The sequence below is a fragment of the Rhinopithecus roxellana genome, chromosome 12 (assembly GCF_007565055.1).
Source record: "Rhinopithecus roxellana isolate Shanxi Qingling chromosome 12, ASM756505v1, whole genome shotgun sequence".
Lineage (NCBI taxonomy): Eukaryota > Metazoa > Chordata > Mammalia > Primates > Cercopithecidae > Rhinopithecus > Rhinopithecus roxellana.
Genome location: NC_044560.1, coordinates 130,280,269 through 130,304,763, shown reverse-complemented (window position 1 = coordinate 130,304,763; position 24,495 = coordinate 130,280,269). Strand labels below are relative to the sequence as shown.

Below are 24,495 nucleotides of genomic sequence, written 5' to 3'. Positions count from 1 at the left end.
TGAGCCCAGGAGTTCTGAGACCAGCCTGGGCAACATGGTAAGACTCTATCTCTACAAAAACAACAACAACAACAAAGAAAAAAAACAGGCACGGTGGCTCATGCCTGTAATCTCAGCACTTTGGGAGGTCAAGGTAGACAGATCAACTTGAGGCCAGGGGTTCAACACCAGCCTGGCCAACATGGCAAAAACCCATCCCTACCAAAAAATATGAAAAATTAGCCGGACATGGCAGCACATGCCTGTAATCTCAGCTACTCAGGAGGCTGAAAATTGCTTGAGCCTGGGAGGCAGAGGTTGCAGTCAGCTGAGATTACACCACTGAACTCCAGCCTGGGTGACAGAGCTACACTGTCTCAAAAAAAAAAAATTAGGAGCTGGGCACAGTGGCTCACATCTGTAATCCCAACACTTTGGGAGGCCGAGTTGGGGGTGGATCATCTGAGGTCAGGAGTTTGAGACCAGCCTGGCCAACATGGCAAAATCCCGTCCTTACTAAAAATACAAAAATTAGCCGGGAGTGGTGGTGTGTGCCTGTAGTCCCAGCTACTCGGGAGGCTTAGGCAGGAGAATCACTTGAACCCAGGAGGCGGAGGTTGCAGTAAGCTGAGATCATGCCACTGTACTCCAGCCTGGGCGATAAGCGACAGAATCCCTGTCCAGAAAACAACAAAGCAAAACAAAAAATTAAATTAAAAAAATAGGCCAGGTGCAGTGGCTCACGCCTACAATTCCAGCACTTTGGGAGGCCAAGGCGGGTGGATCACGAGGTCAGCAGATTGAGACCACCCTGGCCAACATGGTGAAACCCCATCTCTACTAAAAATACAAAAATTAGCCAGGCATGGTGGCAAGTGCCTGTAGTCACAGCTACTCAGGAGGCTGAGGCAGGAGAATCACTTGAACCCGGGAGGTGGAGGTTGCAGTGAGCCGAGATTACGCCATTGCACTCCAGCCTGGGTGACAGAGCAAGACTCCACTGTCTCAAAAATAAATAAAATAAAGAGTAACTCCTAGATGTGTTTTACTCTGTGCCTCACAACAACCATGAGATGGGTTGTGATTAGCCCCATTTCACAGATTAGAAACTTAGGCTCAGGATAGTTGACTTGCCCTAGAACCAGGATTCCAATCCGGGAATCTGTTTTAACTACACAGGCCTGCTGTTACGGAATTTAATCCATGAGAAGGTTAGGACATCTAATGACTAAATGACCATAGCAAAGCTGATGAATTGGTTCCAGGTCTCACCGTGAGACGTATCCCATAGTGGCTTTTGGCATCAGGTAGGTAAATAAATAACAGTTCTGAGAGTGAGTTTCCTCAACCGAGAAACTGAAACTCCTCTGTGCTTGGGTTCAGGGAGTAGGTCTGGAAATATTTCTTTTTTTCTTTTAGATGGAGCCTCACTCTGTCGCCCAGGCTGGAGTGCAGTGGCGCGATCTCGGCTCACTGCAACCTCGGCCTCCTGGGTGCAATCAAATCTTGTGCCTCAGTCTCCCGAGTTGCTGGGGCTACAGGCACGAGCCAGCACACCCAGCTAATTTTTTGTATTTTTAGCAAAGATGGTAGTTTCACTAGGTTGGTCAGGTGGGTCTCGAACGCCTGACTTCAAGTGATGAACCCTCCTCAGCCTCCCAAATTGGGATTACAGGCGTTAGCCACGGCGCCCTGCCTGGAAACGTTTCCAACAGTACTAGGGCAACTCCCTCCCAATGCCCTGAGGGGCGCAGGAACGAGGTGAGTAGAATGGCCAGAGCCCCTCGGACACATGGGGCCCCGCTCTCGAGGTGTAAGGGTCAGAGTCACCCCGGAAGGAGGTGGAGTGGAGTCCGCCCGCTAATGGCTCACTTCCTTCAGGCTCTCACCCCGATTGTCCTTCAGGTCCTCTACCCGCCACATTCCCTGTTTCTTCCAGTGAAATTGCCTGTCCTTGCTTCTTCTTTTTCTCCATATCCTCGCTTTCCTTGCTTCCCCTCTGACATTTCTCCTCTCTCCACTTCCCAAAAGTCCCCTCGGTCTTTACCCTGTTTCTTCCTGTCGTCTTCATTTCCCTCCTTTTAATAAAGTGAGTCTGGAGCGTTGGTTTCCCTTTTCTCCCTCCACGTGACTGGTGCTGAATGCAGTTTGCCCTCGCCCCATCACGCTAAGTGGTTTCACTTTCTCCCTCTGACCCTCGGGGAAACCACAAAGGCTCCTGTGCCTCCATTCCCTGGCTCCAGCCCTCGGAGTGCCGGGTGCCTCAATTTCCCAGGATCTTTTCCTCCCTCTCCCTGACCCCAAGGCTGATTCCCTCATGGCGTCCCCAAGATGGCGCCCGCGGCCGCGCTCCGCCGCCTGACGTTATCGCACCGCCCTCCGCTCAGAGTTGCCCACTGGAGCCGTCGGAGGCGGAGTCAAGGAGGAGGAGGAGCATCCTCTAGGGAGGATTAAATGGGCGGGCACTATCCACCCGAGGGCTGACCGGTGAGGGAACGTCGCTAAAGGATTGGTTGGGCGCTGCGGGGAATCTCGATGCTCCTCACTATTGGCCCAAGCCTCAGAGACCTGAACGCCGATTGGCCGAACGGCAGGGCCCGAGCGGGCGATGATTGGTTGCGTCTGGCCGTCCGTGCGGCGGCCGAGGAGGAAGGTGGGAGGGGCGTTGCTGAGGGTAGCTGGGGGCGAGAGTGAGGCTACGGAGCAGGCGAGAGGCGACGGCGAGAGCTAGAGCGGGCGCAGCGTTAGGGTGGCCGTGCAAGGGGAGTCGTGGCCCGGGCCCGGGCCCGGGGCGTGCGAGACGGCTGAAGCAGGTGAGCGCGAGCGGGCGCGCAGAGGCTAGCCGGGCTGCCCTCCCTGCCGCTGCGGCCTCTTCTCGCCAGGCCGCCTGCGCACTGAGGGCCTGAGGGGGTGCGCGCCGGGCAGTTAGGGCGGAGCGGCACCAACGGCCGACCGGGCGCGCGGGCAGCCAGGCGGGGGCCGGGCCGGAGCGGCAGGTGGGGAAGGGGCCTGGAGTCGCGTGCGGGGCTGAGTGAGGAGGGGTGGGGCTTGGGCTGGGGCTTTGGCTGGGCACCTGGGCGGGAAGGGGAGGCCTCAGAGCTGTCCCAGAAGGGCTCCGCCGCTCCCCAGGGTTTGGGGTAAAGGACTTGGTGGTGTGGCAAGTCCAGGACGAAGGGGCTGGGCCGGTTAGAGGCACTTGGGTGCCCAGTGAGGGGCTTAGGGTGTGAGAAAGATAATTAAGTTAATGGAGGGGGAAAATACCTAGTTCTTCCTGGAAAGAATTGGGGCAGTGAGAGGGGTTTTGGTGTGAAAAGAAAGATATTAGGAAATCGATATCCCCAAGGGAGCGGTTTAGAGCTAAGGAGGGGTCCAGTTGTAACGGATGGGGTTAAAATAATGTGAAGAGGCCTTAAACCATGTGTCAAGAGGTTGGGTACCCTTGGAATACGTGGAGAGGGGTCTCTGTACAAAGAAGGGTTATGTGTATTTTAAAAGGATGTTTGGGTGTCCCTGGAATGAGCCGGGAAAGGTAGTCTTTTTTAAGTACAGGTAATTAGGCCAAGGTGAAGATGGGATTTGGTTATTGGAAGGGGAGGAAGTAGAGTGGGAGAGATCTGTGTGCTAAAGTGACGAGTGCCTGGGAATTCCTGGCATGAGACTGAGAGGTTGCTAAGACGTTGGGGGTCTGAGTATCCCCAAAGTAGTAGGCTAGTGAGAGGGGCTTGAGTGTGAGGAAGAGGGGTCTGTCTGCTGGAGTAGGGTGGTGATGGGGGTTCTGTATGAGAATAGGAGGTCCGGGTATCCCTAAAGGGGATTTGGGCAGCAGGAGGGGTGTGTGTAGAAGGAGCTTAAGCCGTTGTGAAAGACGGTCTGGATATCGCTGGAATGGGTTAAGAGTGTGTGTGGATCTTTACACAAAGGAGTTATGTTGCTACGAAGAGGAGGGTCTGAGCATCCCTAGAATGAGTTAGGGTGGGTTGGGTCTTCTCGCAAATTAAAAAAGATTGGGTTAATAATGTGAAGGAGGATCTGGATATTCCTGAGATGGATTTGCTGGGGCAGAGGGAGGTCTGTTTGCAAGAGAGGCATAGGTTGATATGAAGTGAGGGTATGGGCGTCCCTGAATGAGTGGCTGTGTATGAATAGGAAGGGTTTAAATCAATGGGAAGAGGGGACCTGGGTATCCCAGAGGTGATTAGAATTGTTTATTTGGTCTTGGTACAAAGAAGAGGTGATGAATGTAAAGAGTGGAAAGATACCCTGGAGACAGGAGTTAGGGTGGTGGAAGGGTCTAGGTCTGAAACAGGGAGGAGTAGGCCTTTGTGAAAATGGGTCTGGGTAAGGCCGGGCACGGTGGCTCAAGCCTGTAATCCCAGCACTTTGGGAGGCCGAGGCGGGCGGATCACGAGGTCAGGAGATCGAGACCATCCTGGCTAACATGGTGAAACCCTGTCTCTACTAAAAAATACAAAAAACTAGCCGGGCGAGGTGGCGGGCGCCTGTAGTCCCAGCTACTCGGGAGGCTGAGGCAGGAGAATGGCGTAAACCCGGGAGGCGGAGCTTGCGGTGAGCTGAGATCCGGCCACTGCACTCCAGCCCAGGCCACAGAGCGAGACTCCGTCACAAAAAAAAAAAAGAAAGAAAGAAAATGGGTCTGGGTATTCTGGATAGGGGGTTAGGGTTGGAGAGAGCCTTGATTTGTAGAAGAGTTTAAGTAATTAAACAGGGCTGGGTATCATGAAGTGGTTAAGGTGGGCAAAGTCTGGGTGTGGAGATGGGTTAGGCCAATGTGAGAAAATCTGATTGGGGGGAAGGGATATAGTTTGACGTGAGGAATCCAGGCACCCGAGGAAGAGTTGGTGGGTAGCAGGGGAGTTGCGTGTGAAGGGGAGGGGTGGCACCGTGTACAGTGCTGAAAGTGGAGTGGTGGGACATTGGGCAGTTTGAGTGGTCTGGGTGTAAAAAGAAGTCTGAGAACCTGGGAGAAGGAGCAGAGGTCATGGGAGGGGTGTGGCTGGGAGAAACAGGTGGGGAAGGCCTATATGGGGTTTCAGTTGGGTACCTTGGAGAGGAATGGGGTGACGTGAGTTGGTAAGAAAAGAAGTCAGTAGAAGGAGGTCTGAGTGGAGGTTCCCATGTGCTGGGCCTAACTGTGGGACCCACTGTGAGGTGTGGGAGATGAGGGGACTGAACAGGTTACAAGGATCTGGTGGGTGGAATTTGATGCAAGTTGATATAGAGGTGAGACTGGGTAAATTCCTGGGGAAGGGACTGCCTGGGAGATTTTGTGTTTGGTGTTTGTTATGTTGAGGGGAGGAAGGATTATTAGGAGGGAAGCAGAATTTTAAAAATCGAAGGAAGAACTTAGAAGGGGCGTAGATCTAAGGTATTGGGAGTGGAGAGTGATAAAGGGAAGAGCTGAGGAATCGGTGACCTAACTGGTTTTTCCCCACTGTCCCCTCTTCCAGCCCAGGGCCTTGCTGCCGCCATGACTGAGGAATCAGAGGAGACAGTCCTGTACATTGAGCACCGCTATGTCTGCTCTGAGTGCAACCAGCTCTATGGATCCCTGGAAGAGGTGCTCATGCACCAAAACTCCCACGTGCCCCAGCAGCACTTTGAGCTGGTGGGCGTGGCTGACCCTGGAGTCACTGTTGCCACAGACACAGCTTCAGGCACGGGCCTCTATCAGACCCTTGTGCAGGAGAGCCAGTACCAGTGCCTGGAGTGCGGTCAACTGCTAATGTCACCCAGCCAGCTCCTGGAGCACCAGGAGCTGCACCTGAAGATGATGACACCCCAGGAGGCAGTGCCAGCTGAGCCACCACCCAAGGCACCACCCCTGAGCTCCAGCACCATCCACTACGAGTGTGTGGATTGCAAGGCTCTCTTTGCCAGCCAGGAGCTCTGGCTGAACCACCGGCAGACACACCTCCGGGCTACACCCACCAAGGCTCCTGCCCCTGTTGTCCTGGGGTCCCCAGTTGTTCTAGGGCCTCCTGTGGGCCAGGCCCGAGTGGCTGTGGAGCACTCATATCGAAAGGCAGAAGAGGGTGGGGAAGGGGCTACTGTCCCATCTGCCGCTGCCACCACCACTGAGGTGGTGACCGAGGTGGAGCTGCTCCTCTACAAGTGCTCTGAGTGCTCCCAGCTCTTCCAGCTGCCAGCGGATTTCCTGGAGCACCAGGCCACTCACTTCCCTGCTCCTGTCCCCGAGTCTCAGGAGCCTGCCCTGCAGCAGGAGGTGCAGGCTTCGTCACCTGCAGAGGTGCCTGTGTCTCAGCCTGACGCCGCGCCAGCTTCTGACCACAGTTATGAGCTGCGCAATGGTGAAGCCATTGGGCGGGATCGCCGGGGGCGCAGGGCCCGGAGGAACAACAGTGGAGAAGCAGGCGGGGCAGCCACACAGGAGCTCTTCTGCTCAGCCTGTGACCAGCTCTTTCTCTCACCCCACCAGCTACAGCAGCACCTGCGGAGTCACCGGGAGGGCGTCTTTAAGTGCCCCCTGTGCAGTCGTGTCTTCCCCAGCCCTTCCAGTCTGGACCAGCACCTTGGAGACCACAGCAGCGAGTCACACTTCCTGTGTGTAGACTGTGGCCTGGCCTTTGGCACAGAGGCCCTCCTCCTGGCCCACCGGCGAGCCCACACCCCGAATCCTCTGCATTCATGTCCATGTGGAAAGACCTTTGTCAACCTTACGAAGTTCCTTTATCACCGGCGTACTCATGGGGTAGGGGGTGTCCCTCTGCCTACAACACCAGTCCCACCAGAGGAACCTGTCATTGGTTTCCCTGAGCCAGCCCCGGCAGAGACTGGAGAGCCAGAGGCCCCAGAGCCCCCTGTGTCTGAGGAGACTTCAGCAGGGCCCGCTGCCCCAGGCACCTACCGCTGCCTCCTGTGCAGCCGTGAATTTGGAAAGGCCTTGCAGCTGACCCGGCACCAACGTTTTGTGCACCGGCTGGAGCGGCGCCATAAATGCAGCATTTGTGGCAAGATGTTCAAGAAGAAGTCTCATGTGCGTAACCACCTGCGCACGCACACAGGGGAGCGGCCCTTCCCCTGCCCTGACTGCTCCAAGCCCTTCAACTCGCCTGCCAACCTGGCCCGCCACCGGCTCACACACACAGGAGAGCGGCCCTATCGGTGTGGGGACTGTGGCAAGGCTTTCACACAGAGCTCCACACTGAGGCAGCACCGCTTGGTGCATGCCCAGCACTTCCCCTACCGCTGCCAGGAATGTGGGGTGCGTTTTCACCGCCCTTACCGCCTGCTCATGCACCGCTACCATCACACAGGTGAATACCCCTACAAGTGTCGTGAGTGCCCCCGCTCCTTCTTGCTGCGCCGGCTGCTGGAGGTGCACCAGCTCGTGGTCCATGCCGGACGCCAGCCCCACCGCTGCCCATCCTGTGGGGCTGCCTTCCCCTCCTCACTGCGGCTCCGGGAGCACCGCTGTGCAGCCGCTGCTGCCCAGGCCCCACGGCGCTTTGAGTGTGGCACTTGTGGCAAGAAAGTGGGCTCAGCTGCTCGGCTGCAGGCACACGAGGCGGCCCATGCGGCTGCTGGGCCTGGAGAGGTCCTGGCTAAGGAGCCCCCTGCCCCTCGAGCCCCACGGGCCACTCGTGCACCAGTTGCCTCTCCAGCAGCCCTTGGAGGCACTGCTACAGCATCCCCTGCAGCCCCTGCCCGCCGCCGGGGTCTAGAGTGCAGCGAGTGCAAGAAGCTGTTCAGCACAGAGACGTCACTGCAGGTGCACCGGCGCATCCACACAGGTGAGCGGCCATACCCATGTCCAGACTGTGGCAAGGCGTTCCGTCAGAGTACCCACCTGAAAGACCACCGGCGCCTGCACACAGGTGAGCGGCCCTTTGCCTGTGAAGTGTGCGGCAAGGCCTTTGCCATCTCCATGCGCCTGGCAGAACATCGCCGCATCCACACAGGCGAACGACCCTACTCCTGCCCTGACTGTGGCAAGAGCTACCGCTCCTTCTCCAACCTCTGGAAGCACCGCAAGACCCATCAGCAGCAGCATCAGGCAGCTGTGCGGCAGCAGCTGGCAGAGGCGGAGGCTGCCGTTGGCCTGGCCGTGATGGAGACTGCTGTGGAGGCACTGCCCCTGGTGGAAGCCATTGAGATCTACCCTCTGGCTGAGGCCGAGGGGGTCCAGATCAGTGGCTGACTCTGCCCAGCTTCCTCTTCAGCACCTCCATGCCCTGTTGCTGAAGGCCCTCCAGCATCCCCTTAAGCATCTGTACATACTGTGTCCCTTCCTCTTCCCATCCCCACCAACTTGTAAGTTCTAAATTGGATTTATTCTCTCCTGAGGTGGGTGCTCTGGGGTCCTTGACACACAAAAAGGTGCCCCCCCCACCTTCCACCTCTTAGCACTGGTGACCCCAAAAATGAAACAATCAATAAAGACTGAGTTGCCAGCAGTGTATAGAGTGGAATTTGGGAGTCACGGGTCTTACCTCTCATAGCTGCGTCACCAGCACCCAGAAGTGGGCCTGGCAGGTAGCAGGGATAGTACAAGCCCAGTAAACATTTGCTGGGCTGAAGAGAATGACCTGGTGTTCATGGGCATGGCTCTCAAGCAGGGCCTTCACTTTACTGCTAGATGGAGGTAGCATGGCTCTCTTGCCACTAGAGGTCCCTGGCTCTGTGGAAAAGCTGAAGGGTGCTTGTGCTGGTGGCAGGAACTTTCAGAGAAATCAGATTCTAACACCCCTGTCCCTGACTCCTGGCCTGATATGGGCCTTGTCTCCCAGGGCCATCTGATTTTCTCCTTGATCCCCAAGAGCAAATGCAGGTAGGCATGATCTCTGGGGCTGTGGAATTAAAGGAGATTCTGAATAATATGTGTCTGGACATAGGAAGCTTCATGAGGGGTGGTGACTTGAATCCCCCTGGAGTTGGACTTTGGCTCAGCCGACAGATTTTTATCGTGAGAGATGGATTGTTGGAATGGCTGGCCAATGTTTGAACATCTCGTTAGTCTCAAGTACTATATAACAATAATATTCACACTGATTAGGTGAGAACATTTTGCAGGGAAGGAATCTCCAGTCAAAAGCATTGAGATGACTTGCCCAAGGTCAGATTCAATCCAGGCAGGGCAGAGCTTGAATTTGAGCCTGATTTCATTTCATTTGGTTTAATCACCCATATGCTTTTCTCTCCATTCTGCTGCCTTCTGCATACTTCGGGGAGGGTGGTGGAGACAAGATAGGAGTATGTGACTGGGGGGATGCTAGGCTGCTGTGCTAGCCTTGCTTCTGAGAGCCCCTCTCCCCAGAGATTATTCCAAATCCTTCTGTTGAACTTTTTCCTTTTATTTATTTATTTTTTTCGAGATGGAGTCTGCTCTGCTGCCCAGGCTGGAGTGCAATGGTGTGGTCTTGGCTCACTGCAACCTCCACCTCCCAGGTTCAAGTGTTTCTCCTGCCTCAGCCTCCCAAGTGGCTCGGGTTACAGGCACATGCCACCACACCTGGCTAATTTTTGTATTTTTAGTAGAGGTGGGGCTTCACCATATTGGTCAGACTGGTTTCTAACTCCCCACCTCAGGTGATCCACCTGCCTCAGCCTCCCAAAGTGCTGGGATTATAGGCATAAGCCACTGCGTCTGGCCTAAAACAAAACAAATTCTAATAATCTTGTAAAATAAATAACATTTGAAAAGTTAATGTATTAGGGTTCTGTTTATCCAAAAAAATACATAGTAGGTTATGTGTATGTGTATCCTACCTGTTATATGTATATAAATTATACGATAGGGCCTGGCGCGGTGGCTCAAGCCTGTAATCCTAGCATTTTGGGAGGCCGAGACGGGTGGATCACGAGGTAAGGAGATCGAGACCATCCTGGCTAACACGGTGAAACCCCGTCTCTACTAAAAATACAAAAACTAGGCCGGGCGCGGTGGCTCAAGCCTGTAATCCCAGCGCTTTGGGAGGCCGAGATGGGAGGATCACGAGGTCAGGAGATCGAGACCATCCTGGCTAACACGGTGAAACCCCGTCTCAACGAAAAAAATACAAAAAACTAGCCGGGCGAGGTGACGGGTGCCTATAGTCCCAGCTACTCCGGAGGCTGAGGCAGGAGAATGGCGTGAACCGGGGAGGCAGAGCTTGCAGTGAGCGGAGATCCGGCCACTACACTCCAGCCTGGGCGACAGAGCGAGACTCTGTCTCAAAAAAAAAAATACAAAAACTAGCCGGGCGAGGTGGCGGGCGCCTATAGTCCCAGCTACTCCGGAGGCTGAGGCAGGAGAATGGCGTGAACCTGGGAGGCAGAGCTTGCAGTGAGCGGAGATCCGGCCACTACACTCCAGCCTGGGCGACAGAGCGAGACTCTGTCTCAAAAAAAAAAAAAAAGAAAAAAAATAGCCGGGCGAGGTGGCGGGCGCCTGTAGTCCCAGCTATTTGGGAAGCTGAGGCAGGAGAATGGCGTAAACCCGGGAGGCGGAGCTTGCAGTGAGCTGAGATCCGGCCAGTGCACTCCAGCCTGGGCGACAGAGCAAGACTCCGCCTCAAAAAAAATAAATAAAAATAAATAGATAAATTATACGATAGATACAGTAAACATTGATATATATATAAAGAGATTTTTATTGTTTCACTCTTTATAGACATACATAAACATACATTTTAATGTTTATATACATATAGTTCCAAATCCTAGGATTTTTTAAAAATTAAGTTCTGGGATACATGTGCAGAACGTGCAGGTTTGTTACATAGGTATACACGTGCCATGGTAGTTTGCTGCACCCATCAACCCGTCATCTACATTAGGTATTTCTCCTAATGTTATCCCTCCCTAGCCCCCTACCCTCTGACAGGCCCTAGTGTGTGATGCTCACCTCCCTGTGTCCATATGTTCTCATTGTTCAACTCCCACTTATGAGTGAGAACATGTGTTTGGTTTTCTGTTCCTGTGTTAGGTTTTATTTTTATCTTTTTATTAGAAATGGGATCTTGCTATGTTGGCCAGGCTGGTCTCAAACTCCTGGCCTCAAGGGATCATCCCATTTTGGCCTCCGAAAGTGCTGGGATTAGAGGCATGAGGCACAACACCTGGCCTGTTTTTTTCTATTTTTCAGAGTCTTGCTTTGTGACCCAGGCTAGAATGCAGTTGCATGATCACGGCTCACTGCAGCCTCAACTTCCTGAGCTCAAGTGATCCTTCTGCCTCAGCCTCCCAAGTAGCTGGAACTACATACAGGCGAGCACCACCACTTCTGCCTAATTTATTTTGTAGAGATGGGGTCTTGGGTTCTGTGTGGTTCTGACTGTGCCACCTTGAAGATGGGCCTGAAGTTAATGATCTTCCTCCATGTACTATTCTTATGCCTCATCCCTGCTGACTTGTTTGGAGAGTTGAGGAGCTTTGCGTTTTTTCAGTCTTGCCAAAACACTGCAATGCTAACACTTCTTGTCTTACTACATATGAAACCTATCTTTCACTCATACTTTTCCTGTGCCTCGATTCCCACAGCCCTCACTATCGAATTTGCAGGATCCCAGCACCTGTGTGCCAAGCATACCTTAGAGGATGGAACAGTGTTGAGGAAACCCAACAGCCCCCTTTTTTTTTTCCCCAAGATAGAGTCTCACTCTGTCACCCAGGCTAGAGTGTAGTGGCATGATCTCGGCTCACTGCAACTTCTACCTCCCAACTTCAAATGATTCTTGTGCCTCAGCTCCCCGAGTAGCTGGGATTACAGGCATGCACCACCACACCCGGCTAATTTTTGTATTTTTAGCAGAATGGGACTTCACCATGTTGGGCAGGCTAGTCTTGAACCCCTGGCCTCAAGTGATTCGCCAGCCTGGGCCTCCCAAAATCCTGGGAGTATAGGCATGAGCCACCTCGCCCAGCCTTACAGTGCATTTTCATTAATACCACTTCTACCTTTCAGTGGTGAGGTCTTAGGGATCAGTCCATGGCCTGATGGCCTGCAGAAACTGTTGCTACTGCCGAATGACAAATGGGCACAATAATTTGAGTAAGAGTTAATGTTGCTCTAAAAAGGAAGGGGATTGGTGTGTACATTGTACCACCAGAGAACTTCAAAATCAACTCTGGTTGGTTGGTTTGAGACAGGGTCTCGCTCTCTCACCACCCAGGCTGGAGTGCAGTGGTACTATCATAGCTCACTGCAGCCTTGGCCTCCCGGGCTCAAGAGCTCCACCTCAGCCTCCCAAGTAGCTGGGACCACAGATGTACACCATTATGCCCAATTAATTTTGTTCAATTTTTTTTTTTTTTTTTTTTTTTTTTTTTGAGATGGAGTCTCGCTCTGTCATCCAGGCTGGAGTGCAGTGGCACAATCTCTGCTCACTGCAACCTCCACCTCCCAGGTTCAAGCGATTCTTCTGCCTCAGCCTCCCAAGTAGCTGAGACTACAGGCACGCACCACCACGCCTGGCTAATTTTTGTATTTTTAGTACAGACGGGGTTTTACCATATTGGCTAGGCTGGTCTCAAACTCCTGACCTAATGATCCACCCACCTCAGCTTCCCAAAGTGCTGGGATTCCAGGCATGAGCCACCATACCTGGCCCAATTTTGTTCAATTTTTGTAGAGATAGGGTCTCACTGTGTTGCCCAGGCTGGTGTTGAACTCCTGGGCTCAAGGGTTCTTCTTGCCTTGGCCTCCTCAATTCTAGGGTTATAGGCAGGAGCCACCGCACATGGTCTGGTTTTTTTTTTTTTTTGAGATGGAGTCTCACTCTGTCGCCTGATCTGGAGTGCAATGACGCAATCTCAGCTCACTGCAACTTCCGCCTCCCAGATTCAAGCTATTCTCTAGCCTCAGCCTCCTGAGTATCTAGGATTACAAGCATGCACCACCACGTCCGGCTAATTTTTGTATTTTTAGTAGAGACGGGGTGTCACCGTGTTGGCCAGGCTGATCTCGAATTCCTGACCTCAGGTGATCCGCCTGCCTCAGCCTCCCAAAGTGTTGGGATTACAGGCGTGAGCTACCGCGCCTGGCGTTTTGTTTTTTGCATTTTTTTTGGTGATGTGAAAAAATGACATGTAACTCTTCTGTTAATTTATTTGACTATTTGTGAGGTTGAAACTTTTTAATGTGTTAATTGAAACTCTGGTTTTGAAGAGTCTCTTTAGTCCTCTGGGGAAGCATCCAGGGATGGAAATGGGGAGTACTTGCTGGTTTCCTGGCTTTCTCATAGTTCTCATTTATTGAAGACAGTGTGCTGGAGCCCAGTCCTAAGCACTTTACTTAGACCATCATCCTACAACCTTGTGAGGTAGGTATTGTCCCTAATTTACAGTGAGGACACAGAAACTCACATATTGAAGGTCATAGAATGGCAGCATTGAGATTTGAATTCGGAAATAGGAATTCATCCTGAATTCAAAGACGGCTCTTTGGCAAGAACATCTGTGCAGGTTTTACTTCCAAACAAACATTCACTATTTTTAAACATTTTATTATTATTATTATTTTTTAAACAAGGTCTCTCTCTGTTACCCAGACTGGAGTGCAGTGGCATGATCACGGTTCATTGCGGCCTCGACATCCTGGGCTCAAGCGATCCTCCCACCTCAGTCTCCCAAGTAGCTAGGACTAGACAACAGGCACACGCCAAGTGCCCAGTTGAGTTTTCGGGGCTTTTTTAGAGAAGAGTTCTCACTCTGTTGCCCAGACTGTGAACATTCACTATTGGAACAGAAGTAAAGCCCTCCCCTCCCCAGCATACAGATCTCCAACCCCACACCCTGATGTCTTCACCACTCTTCCCAGGACAGAGAGGAGACCAAGGGAGAGCAGGCATCATTTCTCTCTGTACAGTTTTTAATTTTTTATTTTTTGATGTTTGTTGTTCAGATGAATGACACACTCAAGTTACAAAAATGGGGCCTTAAAAGAAGCACATTGTACAATGAACAAGCAGATTGGAGTTAAGAACACTGAAACGCTAACCCGCTACCACGAGAAGAGACAGGGAGGGGGTACAGGAAGGGAAGGAAGGGGCTACCAACACAGGGGTCAGACAGAACTGAAAGGGAGGCTAACTTGGTGAGGATGGAGGAAAGACAGGTCTACTCTGGGGCTGATTTCTGGATGCCAGTTCTTGGGCACCCTTGCCTTGTACTTGCCACCCCCTCCAACTTCACCCACCCCCATTCCAACCTGGTCATTCTGGGCGGTGAGAGACACCCACACCAGAACGGGCTGCGCCAATCAGGTCTTTACGAGGTAGGGTGGTCACCTTGCCTAGTGCAGCCCTGGATTTGGAAGGTGATGGTGGCAGCAGTGGGACAAGAGGCCAGAAAGGAGCTGATCAAAGTTCAGGCCCCTGCTCTTCCCAAAGACTCCTCGCTCTTTCCCCACCCCACCACGATCCAAAGGCCCTCTATGAGTTGCCGAGAGAGGCCCCCAGTCACCCTGCAATTATATAAATAAATAAATACTGAGCCCCTGGGTTTGGGGGACAGGTTGGGGGAGGGGCAGCAAGGATAGAGGATAGGAGAGAGGAAGGGGAGGGAGGCAAAAGGGAGGGGTCACAGACATAGTAAATAGTCGTCTCCATCCCAGCAACACTTCTCTCTGGATTTTTCTCTCCTTTTCTTGTTTGTTTAACAAGGAGCTAACAATTCAAGGACAAATACTTAAAAATATACATTATTTTTTCTTTGTTTCCACCTTTGTCATCGTCGTCTTGCTTTGGAGACTGCTGAGGTCAAAGTTTAAACCACATGAAGGACCTGCGGCTTGGAGTTTTTGTGTATTTATTTTTTTATTTTTTTTTTAAATTTTTTTCACTTTTTTTTTCCAACATATAAAAAGGTAGCGGAGTTGTCTGTGGGTTTTTTTTTTTTTTTAAATGGTTAAATCTTTGGTTTGTTTCTTTTTTCTCTTGGAGGCCTTTATCTCTCGCACTTGCCTTTCCCACTCAGAGACCAGTGGGGGCCCGCGTGTCTCAATCTTGCTGTCTGTCTCATTCTCTCTCTCACTCAGGTCCCCCTACCCTGGGCTAGAGGAAGAGAGAGGCACCCTGGTATTCGGGTGGGTTAGAAAAACTAGTCAGGTCAAGAGGTCACCCTGACTTGGCTAGTCCCTCGCCAAATCTCCCCAGGGCTTGGAGAGCCCATCATGGCCTTCTCCAGGGAGATGGGTAGAAAACTCATATCCTTCCCCTCCTCCTGATCTCAGCCCCAACTCCTACTGGGGCTTGGGTTCCCCATCCCTACCCACCCCAACACACACACACCCACCCCACCCCCCAGAAGAGAACAGAGAGAGGTGGTTTAGTTACTGGCATCAGTTTTTTTTTTTTTTTTTTTTTTTTGGCACAATGAAAAGGCCTACCATTAGGGTAGACCCAGTCTCTGTCCCTCCCTTAAGTAGGAGGTCAAGGTTGGGGAGAAGAGAAATTCAGAGGGCTCCCCACTGCTCCAATCCACTCATCTCTCCTCTCTTTCTAGCCCAGGCCCTCAGCTCCCAACCTCGGACATCTAACCTAGCTCATAGCCTAGCCTGGGGTTTCCCTCCCCATCCCCCACATAAAGCTCCCCTGCCCTCCAACTCTCTCGTTCACACACAGACACACGGACACAGGCTCTGTACAGACCACAAAATAAAAACGATGAGATAGTTTTGTTTCCCGGAGTCGAGACGGGGGACCAGAGTGGAAGGGGCAGATGGGGGTGGGGGGCATGAATTCCCCCATCACCTTCCCAACCCTGGCTCCCTCCAGTCCCCCAGCCCCTTGCCCTGGCTGGCCCCCAGCCAACGATATTTGGTTTCCTTTTTTTAACATTAAAGTTCTATGAGGTATTTGGTGCCTTATCTCGAGTCCTCGGGGGAGGGGGCCCAGGGGGGAGACCTGGGGCTCACCTGCCCCTCCCTCCCTCCTACCCCCTTCCCAATATTTGGTTTCACAGCTGTAGTTAAAGCTTGGGATTTGGTTATTTTTCCCCCTCCCAGGAATTTTTTTTTCCTGTTTTTCTTTTCCTAGGTGTGAGGGTTGGATGGGGAGGGTCCCCAGCACCCCTGGCTGCACAGGGGTCCCTCCACCAACGTCAGGGCATCTGCCCCATCCTTGCCCCCTGCTCCTCTTCTCTTTGCCCCACTACCCCATACTGGGGTGGGGAGAGGTCCCAGGTGGTGGGACTTGATGGGGAGGAAGCAGGATGAAGTGGGTGGTGGTGAGTCCTGGATTTTCTTTCCTTTTTTTTTTTTTTTTCTTTTTGGTCTAGAATCATAGGGTTTTTTTGAGTCATCTCCACCATGCCTTCCATGCTGCCTGTCTTCTCGGAGGGGGTTTTTGGTTGTAATTCCTTTCATTTTGCTCTGCTCAAATGTCCTTCCTATTTGGTCAGGAGCCCTTGGCCCCCTCTCTTGGGCTGGGGCCCAAGCCCTCTTGCCAGTCCCTTCTCTCTTCAGGAAATAAACATGGACAAACTCAGAGGTAGGGTAAGGGCAGGGAGTCATTCAGCGGAGATGCTTACATTCCGGCGAGGATGGGTCAACAAGGTGCCAGGCCCCATCGTGCCAGGGATGGGAGGGGCGGCTACTACACCACTGCCCGGACAAGGCACCCGGAGGCCCCTGCAATGGCCGAGTCTCTGCTGCCTCCGTGGCCCAGCCCAACAGTTTCATTTCCCGGGTGGGAGAAGGGAGACAAGGAAAAAAGAGAACGCTGACGCCTGGGGCTCCATCTGCCTCTCCTTGGAGTGTCCAGCAGAAAGTGGAAGCTGCCCAGGCCAAAGCCCTGTGGTCTCAGGGCTCTCCCCTCTCTCTGCTCCTGCCCAGCGAGGGGCGGGGGCCACACTGTGGCTGTCAGGCCCCACCCTGATTTCAATGGCTCGTGTCCTTCACTGCAACACTTTGGTTTGAGGAGAGACACAGAAAGAACAAGATTATGAGAGGAGAGAGGAGAGCAAAGGGAGAGTGAGGAGAGAGGAAGGAGGGAGAAGAGAGGAATGAGAGGAGGAGAGAGGACAGACAAAAGAGAACCAAAAAAGAAATCAAAGGAGGAATCAAACCACCGGAAAGTTGTTAAGTTTTCCTTCATCTGTTCTTTTTGCTTTCTTACTCCCTTTTTTCCTGTCTTTCTTTTTTTAAAGCTTTTTCAGTTGATCTGGGGGGGGAGTTTGGGGTTCTTCACCCCTGTCCCTGACACCCTCTCTCAGCCCCACCCACCTGCTTCTATCTGCCCTGGCCGAGGGACAGGCCCTGCCCTAGCTGCCCCCTCCGGCTTTCCCAAAGACGATGTCCATGAGGTATTTGTGAAGAGAAAGAAGCATCCGTCCTTCTGTCCGCCTTGGGGAACAAGGGCCACCGGTGCAGGGGCTTGGCTCCACCTCGCGGTTCCGTCTTATTCTTGAAGAGTCCTCATCTTCTTTCCCGTTTATATATATATATATATGTATGTATATATATATATATATATATAAATTCTTTTTTTCTAGTTTAAATTTATTGTTTGTTTCTGTTTTTTTGGTTTTTGGTTCAAAACTTTGTTGGCCTCCACAATAGCAGGAGGGCAGGGTGGCTCCCAGTGGCGTCTCTCCTCTGTCCATCGTCAGTGGAGATGTGTCCAGGGCTGGTCAAACACAGGGTCCAGCCAAGACTTGTGGAGGTCTTGTGGGATTGGTGGCCACCACCGCACCCTCTCAGATGGGGACCACAGGCTGTGGCACTGTCCCACCACATGGACCCTGATGGGGATGCCATCTCGAGGAACCCCACCACTGGGGTGTGTGCGTGTGTGCATGTGTGGGGGAGGGAGAGGCATTCGCCAGTACCAGAGGGGCATAGGGTGGGAAAAGCAAGGTGAGTTCTCTTTTTGGTTTCTGGTTAATGTCAAAGAACGTGAAGGATCCCACGGATAGGCACTGGAATATGAATTTTTTTTTTTTTCAGGGAAACAGATAGGATGGAAAAAGACAACTGAATGCCCTCAACTGAATGCCTTCATCCCCTCTAGCCTGAAACTTCCACCTTCCCATAAGATGGGGAGGGAGTCGCTTCCAGAGCAGAGGAGGGTGACAGGGTTGAGGAGGGATTTGTGAGAGCTAGAACTTGGCAAAATGGCCTAGCCCACCTTTCAAAGGGGAAAAGAGGGAGGAACAAGGGATGAAAAGTTGTCCCCAGGCCTTCTCTTGAACTCTCCCCTGGCTGGGGGGAGGCAGGAGGTTAAAGCGAGCCCCCCTGCCCAGGTGGGGAGAGCTGGGGGCCAGGGGAGAGGGGGACACATGGTAGGGACACATTCTGTTGAGCACAATGCTAAAAATTCTGTACATCCTTTGGATGAAGCTACTGAATATTTGGTGTAAGGTTGTTCAGGCCCTTTCTCTTTCACCTTCTGGAAAATAACATTTGGTGAGTGGTGCTGAGCCCCAGCCCATCTGCCCAGGCTGTGCCCTGTCTTCGCTGGTCCAGGGCTGGGGGCCGGGCCTAGGAAGCTGGCATCTTCTCTTTTTCCATCTGTAGCCCCCACAGGGGGAGGCAGGGTTGGGGGTTGGTCCCACAGCCAGGGCTCGGTGGCATGAGGTCTGACCTGCTGGAGGCTTCTCCGCCCCTGGCTGGGGTTCTTATTTGGCGTTGTAGCAGTGAGGGTGAGCACGCTGAGGTCTGGCTCGCGACTGGTTTTTTGGTTTGTTTGATTTTGTGGGGTTTTTTTTGGTTAGTTTTTGGTTTTTTTTTTGTTTGTTTGTTTTTCACCTCTGGTTCCTTTGGGGCAGCTGGTTTCTGTTGTGATTATTTTTGGTTTTCTCTTTTGTTGGTTAGTTTATTTCCTTTTTTTTTTTTTTTTTTTGGTTGGTTGGTTTTTTTGGTCTTTCCTCCCTTGTCACTCTGCTCTGAGGACCCTCTGTGTCCCCACCACTGGCCTCCTCGCCCTCTTCCCAGGTGAGGGACCAAGGCAGGGATCAGAGGAATGGGAGGGGAGGCATGGCTGGCCCTCACTCAGGTTTGGACCCTGCCTCAGGCCCCCCTGGGCCTCCAGAGGTCTGTGCGGCCACCTCGCTGCAAGTGGAGGATGAGGAGGAGGAGGATGAAGAGGATGAGGAGAGGCCAGGAGACTTGCTGGAGATGGAGGCTGCCACGGCCGCAGCTGCTGCTGAGACCAGGCCCACGCCAGGCGGGGTGCTGAGCAGGGGCAGCCCAGCATGGTTCAAGAAGAGCGGCGAGGTCACCAGGCCGGGGCTCCCCGGGGTTGCGCCAGCTGCCCCCAGCACCAGGTTCCCGCTGCCATCAAGGCTGGTAAGGGGCAGGGTTCCACCAGAGGCCAGGGCTGGCGGGGAGAGAGAGAGGCTGGGCTGGGGACACGCCGGGCTAGGGGAGACCTTTGCCTTCCAGCGTCCTGCCCAGAGTGCCCCCCATCTCCCCATCGGTCCCACTGACCCCCATCAGCACCCCTCACACCTTCCCCAAAGGTGAGATGGGTATGAAGAGGCGAGCGATGCAGTGAGCAGGGGCGGGATGGCATGGCTGGAGCAACAATGGCAGGGCTCGAGGCCCCAGAGGATAGGGCTGGTGACGATGGGTGTGACATGAGGCAGCACGCACCTTGGATAGTGGCCAAAGGGTTGTTGCTCATGAGGGCTGGACTCAGCCCGGAGCTCAACCCCACCATTGTGCTTCTGCAAGAGGCAAAGCAGAGGCATTAGCAGGGGCAGGGACCTGCCAACATAACTGGGGTGCAGCTCCCCACCCTAGAAGCAGCAGCAACCCTGCTTCTCCCCACAGCCTCCCACTTGCACCCACTTACCCCGTGCTGGGGTTCAGGCCCGACAAGCCGATAGCCGAGTGGCTGCCTTGAGGGCTGGGGTTTGTGCTGTTGGTGGTGGCCGGGGGTGGGGGAGTGACAGAGGGGATGGAATTGAGGGGGGGCACAGCCCCGCCCCCGCCCCCACCCCCTCCAGCTGTCCGGCTGGGGTGGAGCGTCCCCACAGCTGAGGATAAGGTAGTAACTGCCAGAGAGAGACAGAGAGATGGGGTCTTCAGCTTCCACTCATCCCCCACTGAGGAACCTGGGGTCAACTCCTACTTGTCCTCTCACCCAGCTCAACCAGCATCTCCTCAGTCGGAACAGCCTTAGACCTCCCTGCCCTCTCTTCCCAGAGTGATTTCCCTGTGCCTCTGCCATGGTGACCCCTATCATAACAATGGAAGTCAAAGCAGCTGCTTCCTGCTGAGCCCTGGCACTCTGCACTCCCCGCCCTGAACCACTTTTTTTTTTTTTTTTTTTTTTTTTTTTTTTTTTTTTTTTTTTTTGAGACGGAGTCTTGCTCTGCCGCCCAGGCTGGAGTGCAGTGGCCGGCTCTCAGCTCACTGCAAGCTCCGCCTCCCGGGTTCACGCCATTCTCCTGTCTCAGCCTCCCGAGTAGCTGGGACTACAGGCGCCCGCCTCGTCGCCCGGCTAGTTTTTTGTATTTTTTTAGTAGAGACGGGGTTTCACCGTATTAGCCAGGATGGTCTTGATCTCCTGACCTCATGATCCGCCCGTCTCGGCCTCCCAAAGTGCTGGGATTACAGGCTTGAGCCACCGCGCCCGGCCAGAACCACTTTTTTACCGACTAGAAACGGGGGCGCCCAGGAGTCAAAACCCTATGGCTCCCTCTAGGGGAGGGGCGAGGGGTGCCAGGCACATTGCCACAGCTGAGGGACGGGCAACCTGGCAGGGACTGAGGGCCCAGACTCAGCCAGACTGCTGGGGTAGAAACTCCTGGCTCTGTCTCATCCCAGGGGTGCCCTTGGGCGAGTGCCTTAACCTCTCTGACCTTCAGATCCCTTGTCTGGAAAATGGGGATAATAATAGAACCTATCTCATAAAATGAGTTTGAGAATTAAGTCAGTCAATGCAGTTTACAAAGAGCTTAGTACAGTGCCAGGCAAGCACTTTCTACTTTATAAATCTCCACTTACTATTTTCTAGCCTGGGGAGGGGCAGTATGTTGTTGTTTGTGTGTGTGTGTGTATAATGTGTATATATATATGTGTGTATATATATTATGTGTGTATATATGTGTGTGTGTGTGTGTGTATATATATATATATATTTTTTTTTTTTTTTTTGAGATGGAATCTAACTGTTGCCCAAGCTCGAGTGCAATGGTGTGATCTCAGTTCACTGCAAACTCCTCCTCCCGGGTTCAAGCGATTCTCCTGCCTCAGCCTCCCAAGTAGCTGGGATTATAGACACATGCCACCACACCCAGCTAATTTTTGTATTTTTAGTAGAGACAGGGTTTCCCATGTTGGCCAGGCTAGTCTTGAACTCCTGACCTCAGGTGATCTGCCTGCCTTGGCCTCCCAAAGAGCTGGGATTATAGGCATGAACCACCACACCAGGCCAATTTTATATTATTCTTATATATATGGTGTATAACCATACATCTAAACCTGCTGTGTCCCAGGAATAGGGAGGGGAACTCTGGGTACAAGAGTATGTATGTATGCATGTATGTGTGTATACATACATACACTCTTACATACATGTATTTATATTTTTTGTATGTATTACACATTTATAATAATTTTATAAAAACTGAGGCTTAGAAGGATAAAATAAGCGCTTGAATTCACACAGCCTAAAAATGACAGAGGCCAGGCACAAAACCCAAGTGCCTCACCTTTTACCAGGCCCATGCTTTTCTCATATGAAATCGTGAAGCAGATTAAAGCTGAGTTGCTCCTGTAGAGGAGGGGTGAGTCCTGCCCTCTTCCCACTGTCTCTCCCTTTCCCCCACCCACACTCCCCGGGCTCAGTCTTGAGGCCCATGGACACCCAGAGCCACTTGGGAACCTCAGGCTCCAGCCTGTGCCACATCCTCCCAGGCCCCCCTCATCATCTTCTGCCCTCCCTGACCTGTTGTGCTCAGACTGCTGGAAGCTTGGGACAACGGTAAGGTCCCCGCGCCCCCTTGGGGTGTGACCTGAGGAGAGAAGAAAGGAGGTATGGTTAGCCACTGTCTGCCAGCAGCCCCCGTGATGCTCCCTGCAGGACCCCACTCCTCTGTCCCAGGATGGGGGCAGGGGGCTTTGGCACAATGCTGCATTTGTATTATTCTACATGCTTTCTTCACACTTGCCCTGGCTGATCCTGAGCCATAAGCATGACGGGCTAATTCTCCATTAAGAGCACCCCGAACCTCTCTTCTGACACCACCCCGTCTGGCTAGTCTCTGCAGGGTTGCGTCCTGTCTGAAGTGACTACACGGGAAGAGTGGCTGCTCTACATGCTCCTACTATTGTTGGTTCTGCAAAACTAAAATTCTTTCCCCTGGACAAGCAAACACCACCCTTTTACCAGTGGGGTTGGCAAGCAATGCAGCAGAGACTGATCAAAGTGACCCAGGCAGGGAAAGAGCAGATCTGAAGTGTGAGGCTAAATGGATGCATATCTTTGTATCAGGGTGTTGAGATGTCATATTACTTGATATTCTGGGACCATCTACCAGCTTCCTTCTTGGCCACCCCACCTCCAGTCTCACCTTTGCATCAGCCCCAGAAACCTCACTAAATGTGTGGTTTCTCTCCTTCCCCAGCTTAAAACCCCTCCTTACCTCCTCACTGCCCATGGTTCAAGTTCCAGTTCTTCACTGTAAAGCTTGGGGTACATGCCCCCACCCCTTCCCCAACCTCATTCATATAAACTGCAGCACCAACCACACTAAATTGCACTGGAGTTTCTCAAATTGGGCTGGGCACACCGTGGTTTCTAGGCCTTAGTGCACACTGTCCAGGAAGGCCCTTTGCCTCCTTGTGGCTGGCTAACTCTCCCTTGTCCTTTAGAACTCAGTTCAGACAGTGCCTCCTTCACCCCACTGGGGATGGGGGCTCCTCTCTGGAGCATCACAGCTCTTTCCAGGAATGGAAATAAAGGGATGGGATAAAGGATGTCCAGCTGTGTCTGAGATCAAGTGGGCCTGTGTGTAGCTATGGACCTGAGAGTACACCCATGGGTGTGACAATGTCCCTGAATGCCCAATAAATGCCTCTCCCTGCCTCCGTGTGGTTGTGAGCCTGTGTGTTCTAACCTGGACCACGTCCTTGGACATATATCCCTCCCTGTGTGGCTATGGCACTGTAATAACTCTGTGTCTGGCTATGTCGGTGTGTATCTAGGGGTGCTTGTATCCCCCACGTAAGACCACAGTTCCCTGGAAACTGCCCCTGTGTGACTGTGCCCATCTACATGATGGCCTGCCCCCAAGAGCGACTCTCTTTGCCTCTGTTCTAGGCTCTGTGGACAACTAGGTAGGGTGGGCTTCACACAGGTGCCTGCGGAGTTCTGTGGTCTCCCACCCCCCAGGCGGGCTCTTGGTACCATATGGGGGCTGTAGCTGGCCGGCTTCCCCGGGCTGGGCAGCATGGGGGCCGCACTGCAGGGGTTGATGCGTTTCTCCTTCTGGCGCCGGTTGCAGAACCAGACGCGGATCACTTCTTTCTCCATGTGCAGCTGCTCGGCGATCAGCAGGATCTCCTCTGAGGTAGGCTTCTGGTTCTACAGGCAGAGGGCTTGTTAGCCCGGGGCCCACCGCCCGCCACCCCTCAGGTGAGGGCCACCCAGAAGAGGGCCTCACCGCTAGAAAACTCTTCTCTAAGGCGAAGCGGACGTTTGTCTCGATGCTGGTCCTCTTCTTGCGTCTCCGTCCGGGCAGCCCATCGAAACCCAGGCTGGGGCTGCTCAGCTGGTTGGGGCTGGGCAGGCTTGAGTCCACAGACATAGTCTCTGTGCCCCGGGGGAGACGAGAGCATTAGAAGGCGCCTCCCGTGGCCACCGGCTACCGCCCTCCCCCTACGCGGGAGCCCCAGCCTAGTCCCACCTGCGTCATTGAGCCACTTCTCCAGGAGGGGCTTGAGTTTGCACATGTTCTTGAAGCTCAGGTTGAGGGCCTCAAAGCGGGAAATGGTCGTCTGGCTGAAGTCGTTGCCGTAGAGCTTGCCCATGGCCAGGCCCACATCACCCTGGGCCAGTGGGGCGGGGAAGGGGCTGAGGTCAGGGTGGGGCCTTCCGGCACTGGGTCCGCTCCGCCCACCGGTTGGCCACGCCCCTCGCGGCATCCATCAACTGACCACGCCCCCACACCCACGCCCCAGCCTGCAAGGTGGCTCCAGACCTGCGTGAAGCCCAGCTTGATGCGGCGTTGCTTGAAGGTGCGGGCGAACTGCTCCAGCTCCTCCAGATCACTGGGCTCCTCGGGGTGGGATGGTGGCTCCAAGCATTTGGGGGGCTGCGGGTGCGAGAGGTGCGGGTCGGGCAGCGTAGGGCGGGTCACAGCCTGGTGGGGTGGGCAGGTGGGTGGGATGCAGGGCGGAGGACCAGGAGTGGGCTCAGCGATGGATGCACAGTCTCCCTCCCGCCCTCTTCGCCCCTGCGTTCCATCCGCCGCCTGCAGACTCCCCCCGCCTTCCTCCACACGTACTGTCAATCCCTTTAAAGGTTCGACTCTGCTGCCCTACATGGGATTCCTCATTGCCTGGGACTCTCTGTACTGTCCCTTCACGCCTGCGAACTCCCAGTAGGA

General features: G+C 53.4%; 2 protein-coding genes and 1 pseudogene across 17 annotated transcripts in view; 1 reads left to right on the top strand and 2 right to left on the bottom strand.

The window, feature by feature from the left end:
- The first annotated feature begins 2,626 nt into the window (after positions 1-2,626).
- Positions 2,627-8,414, top strand: ZNF574 (zinc finger protein 574). The gene is made up of 2 exons (XM_030942689.1): positions 2,627-2,792; positions 5,448-8,414. Exon 2 carries the CDS (start codon positions 5,468-5,470, stop codon positions 8,156-8,158), a length of 2,691 nt encoding a protein of 896 aa, XP_030798549.1. The 5' UTR covers positions 2,627-2,792; positions 5,448-5,467; the 3' UTR covers positions 8,159-8,414.
- Positions 8,415-13,786: 5,372 nt separating this feature from the next.
- Positions 13,787-17,072, bottom strand: LOC104658836 (annotated as a pseudogene). The gene has a single exon (XR_747498.2). The product of XR_747498.2 is annotated as an uncharacterized LOC104658836 (transcript).
- Positions 13,790-24,495, bottom strand: part of POU2F2 (POU class 2 homeobox 2) — a 48,042-nt gene continuing 37,336 nt past the window's right edge. For 6 of the 15 annotated variants that reach the window (XM_030942797.1, XM_030942802.1, XM_030942803.1 and 3 more), the window contains 8 exons: positions 24,088-24,249; positions 23,794-23,935; positions 23,551-23,699; positions 23,295-23,471; positions 21,834-21,900; positions 19,734-19,935; positions 19,532-19,605; positions 13,790-19,256 (listed from right to left, as the gene is read on the bottom strand). In XM_030942797.1, coding sequence (XP_030798657.1) covers positions 18,925-19,256; positions 19,532-19,605; positions 19,734-19,935; positions 21,834-21,900; positions 23,295-23,471; positions 23,551-23,699; positions 23,794-23,935; positions 24,088-24,249 — 1,305 coding nt within the window. In that variant the 3' untranslated portion in view covers positions 13,790-18,924. The remainder of the gene's footprint in view (positions 19,257-19,531; positions 19,606-19,733; positions 19,936-21,833; positions 21,901-23,294; positions 23,472-23,550; positions 23,700-23,793; positions 23,936-24,087; positions 24,250-24,495) is intronic. The other 9 variants (XM_030942801.1, XM_010358953.2, XM_030942804.1 and 6 more) reach the window with 6 other exon arrangements.

Bases quoted from the DNA above. Each gene is read 5' to 3' on its own strand.
- ZNF574 (XM_030942689.1), top strand. From the start codon at position 5,468: ATGACTGAGGAATCAGAGGAGACAGTCCTGTACATTGAGCACCGCTAT.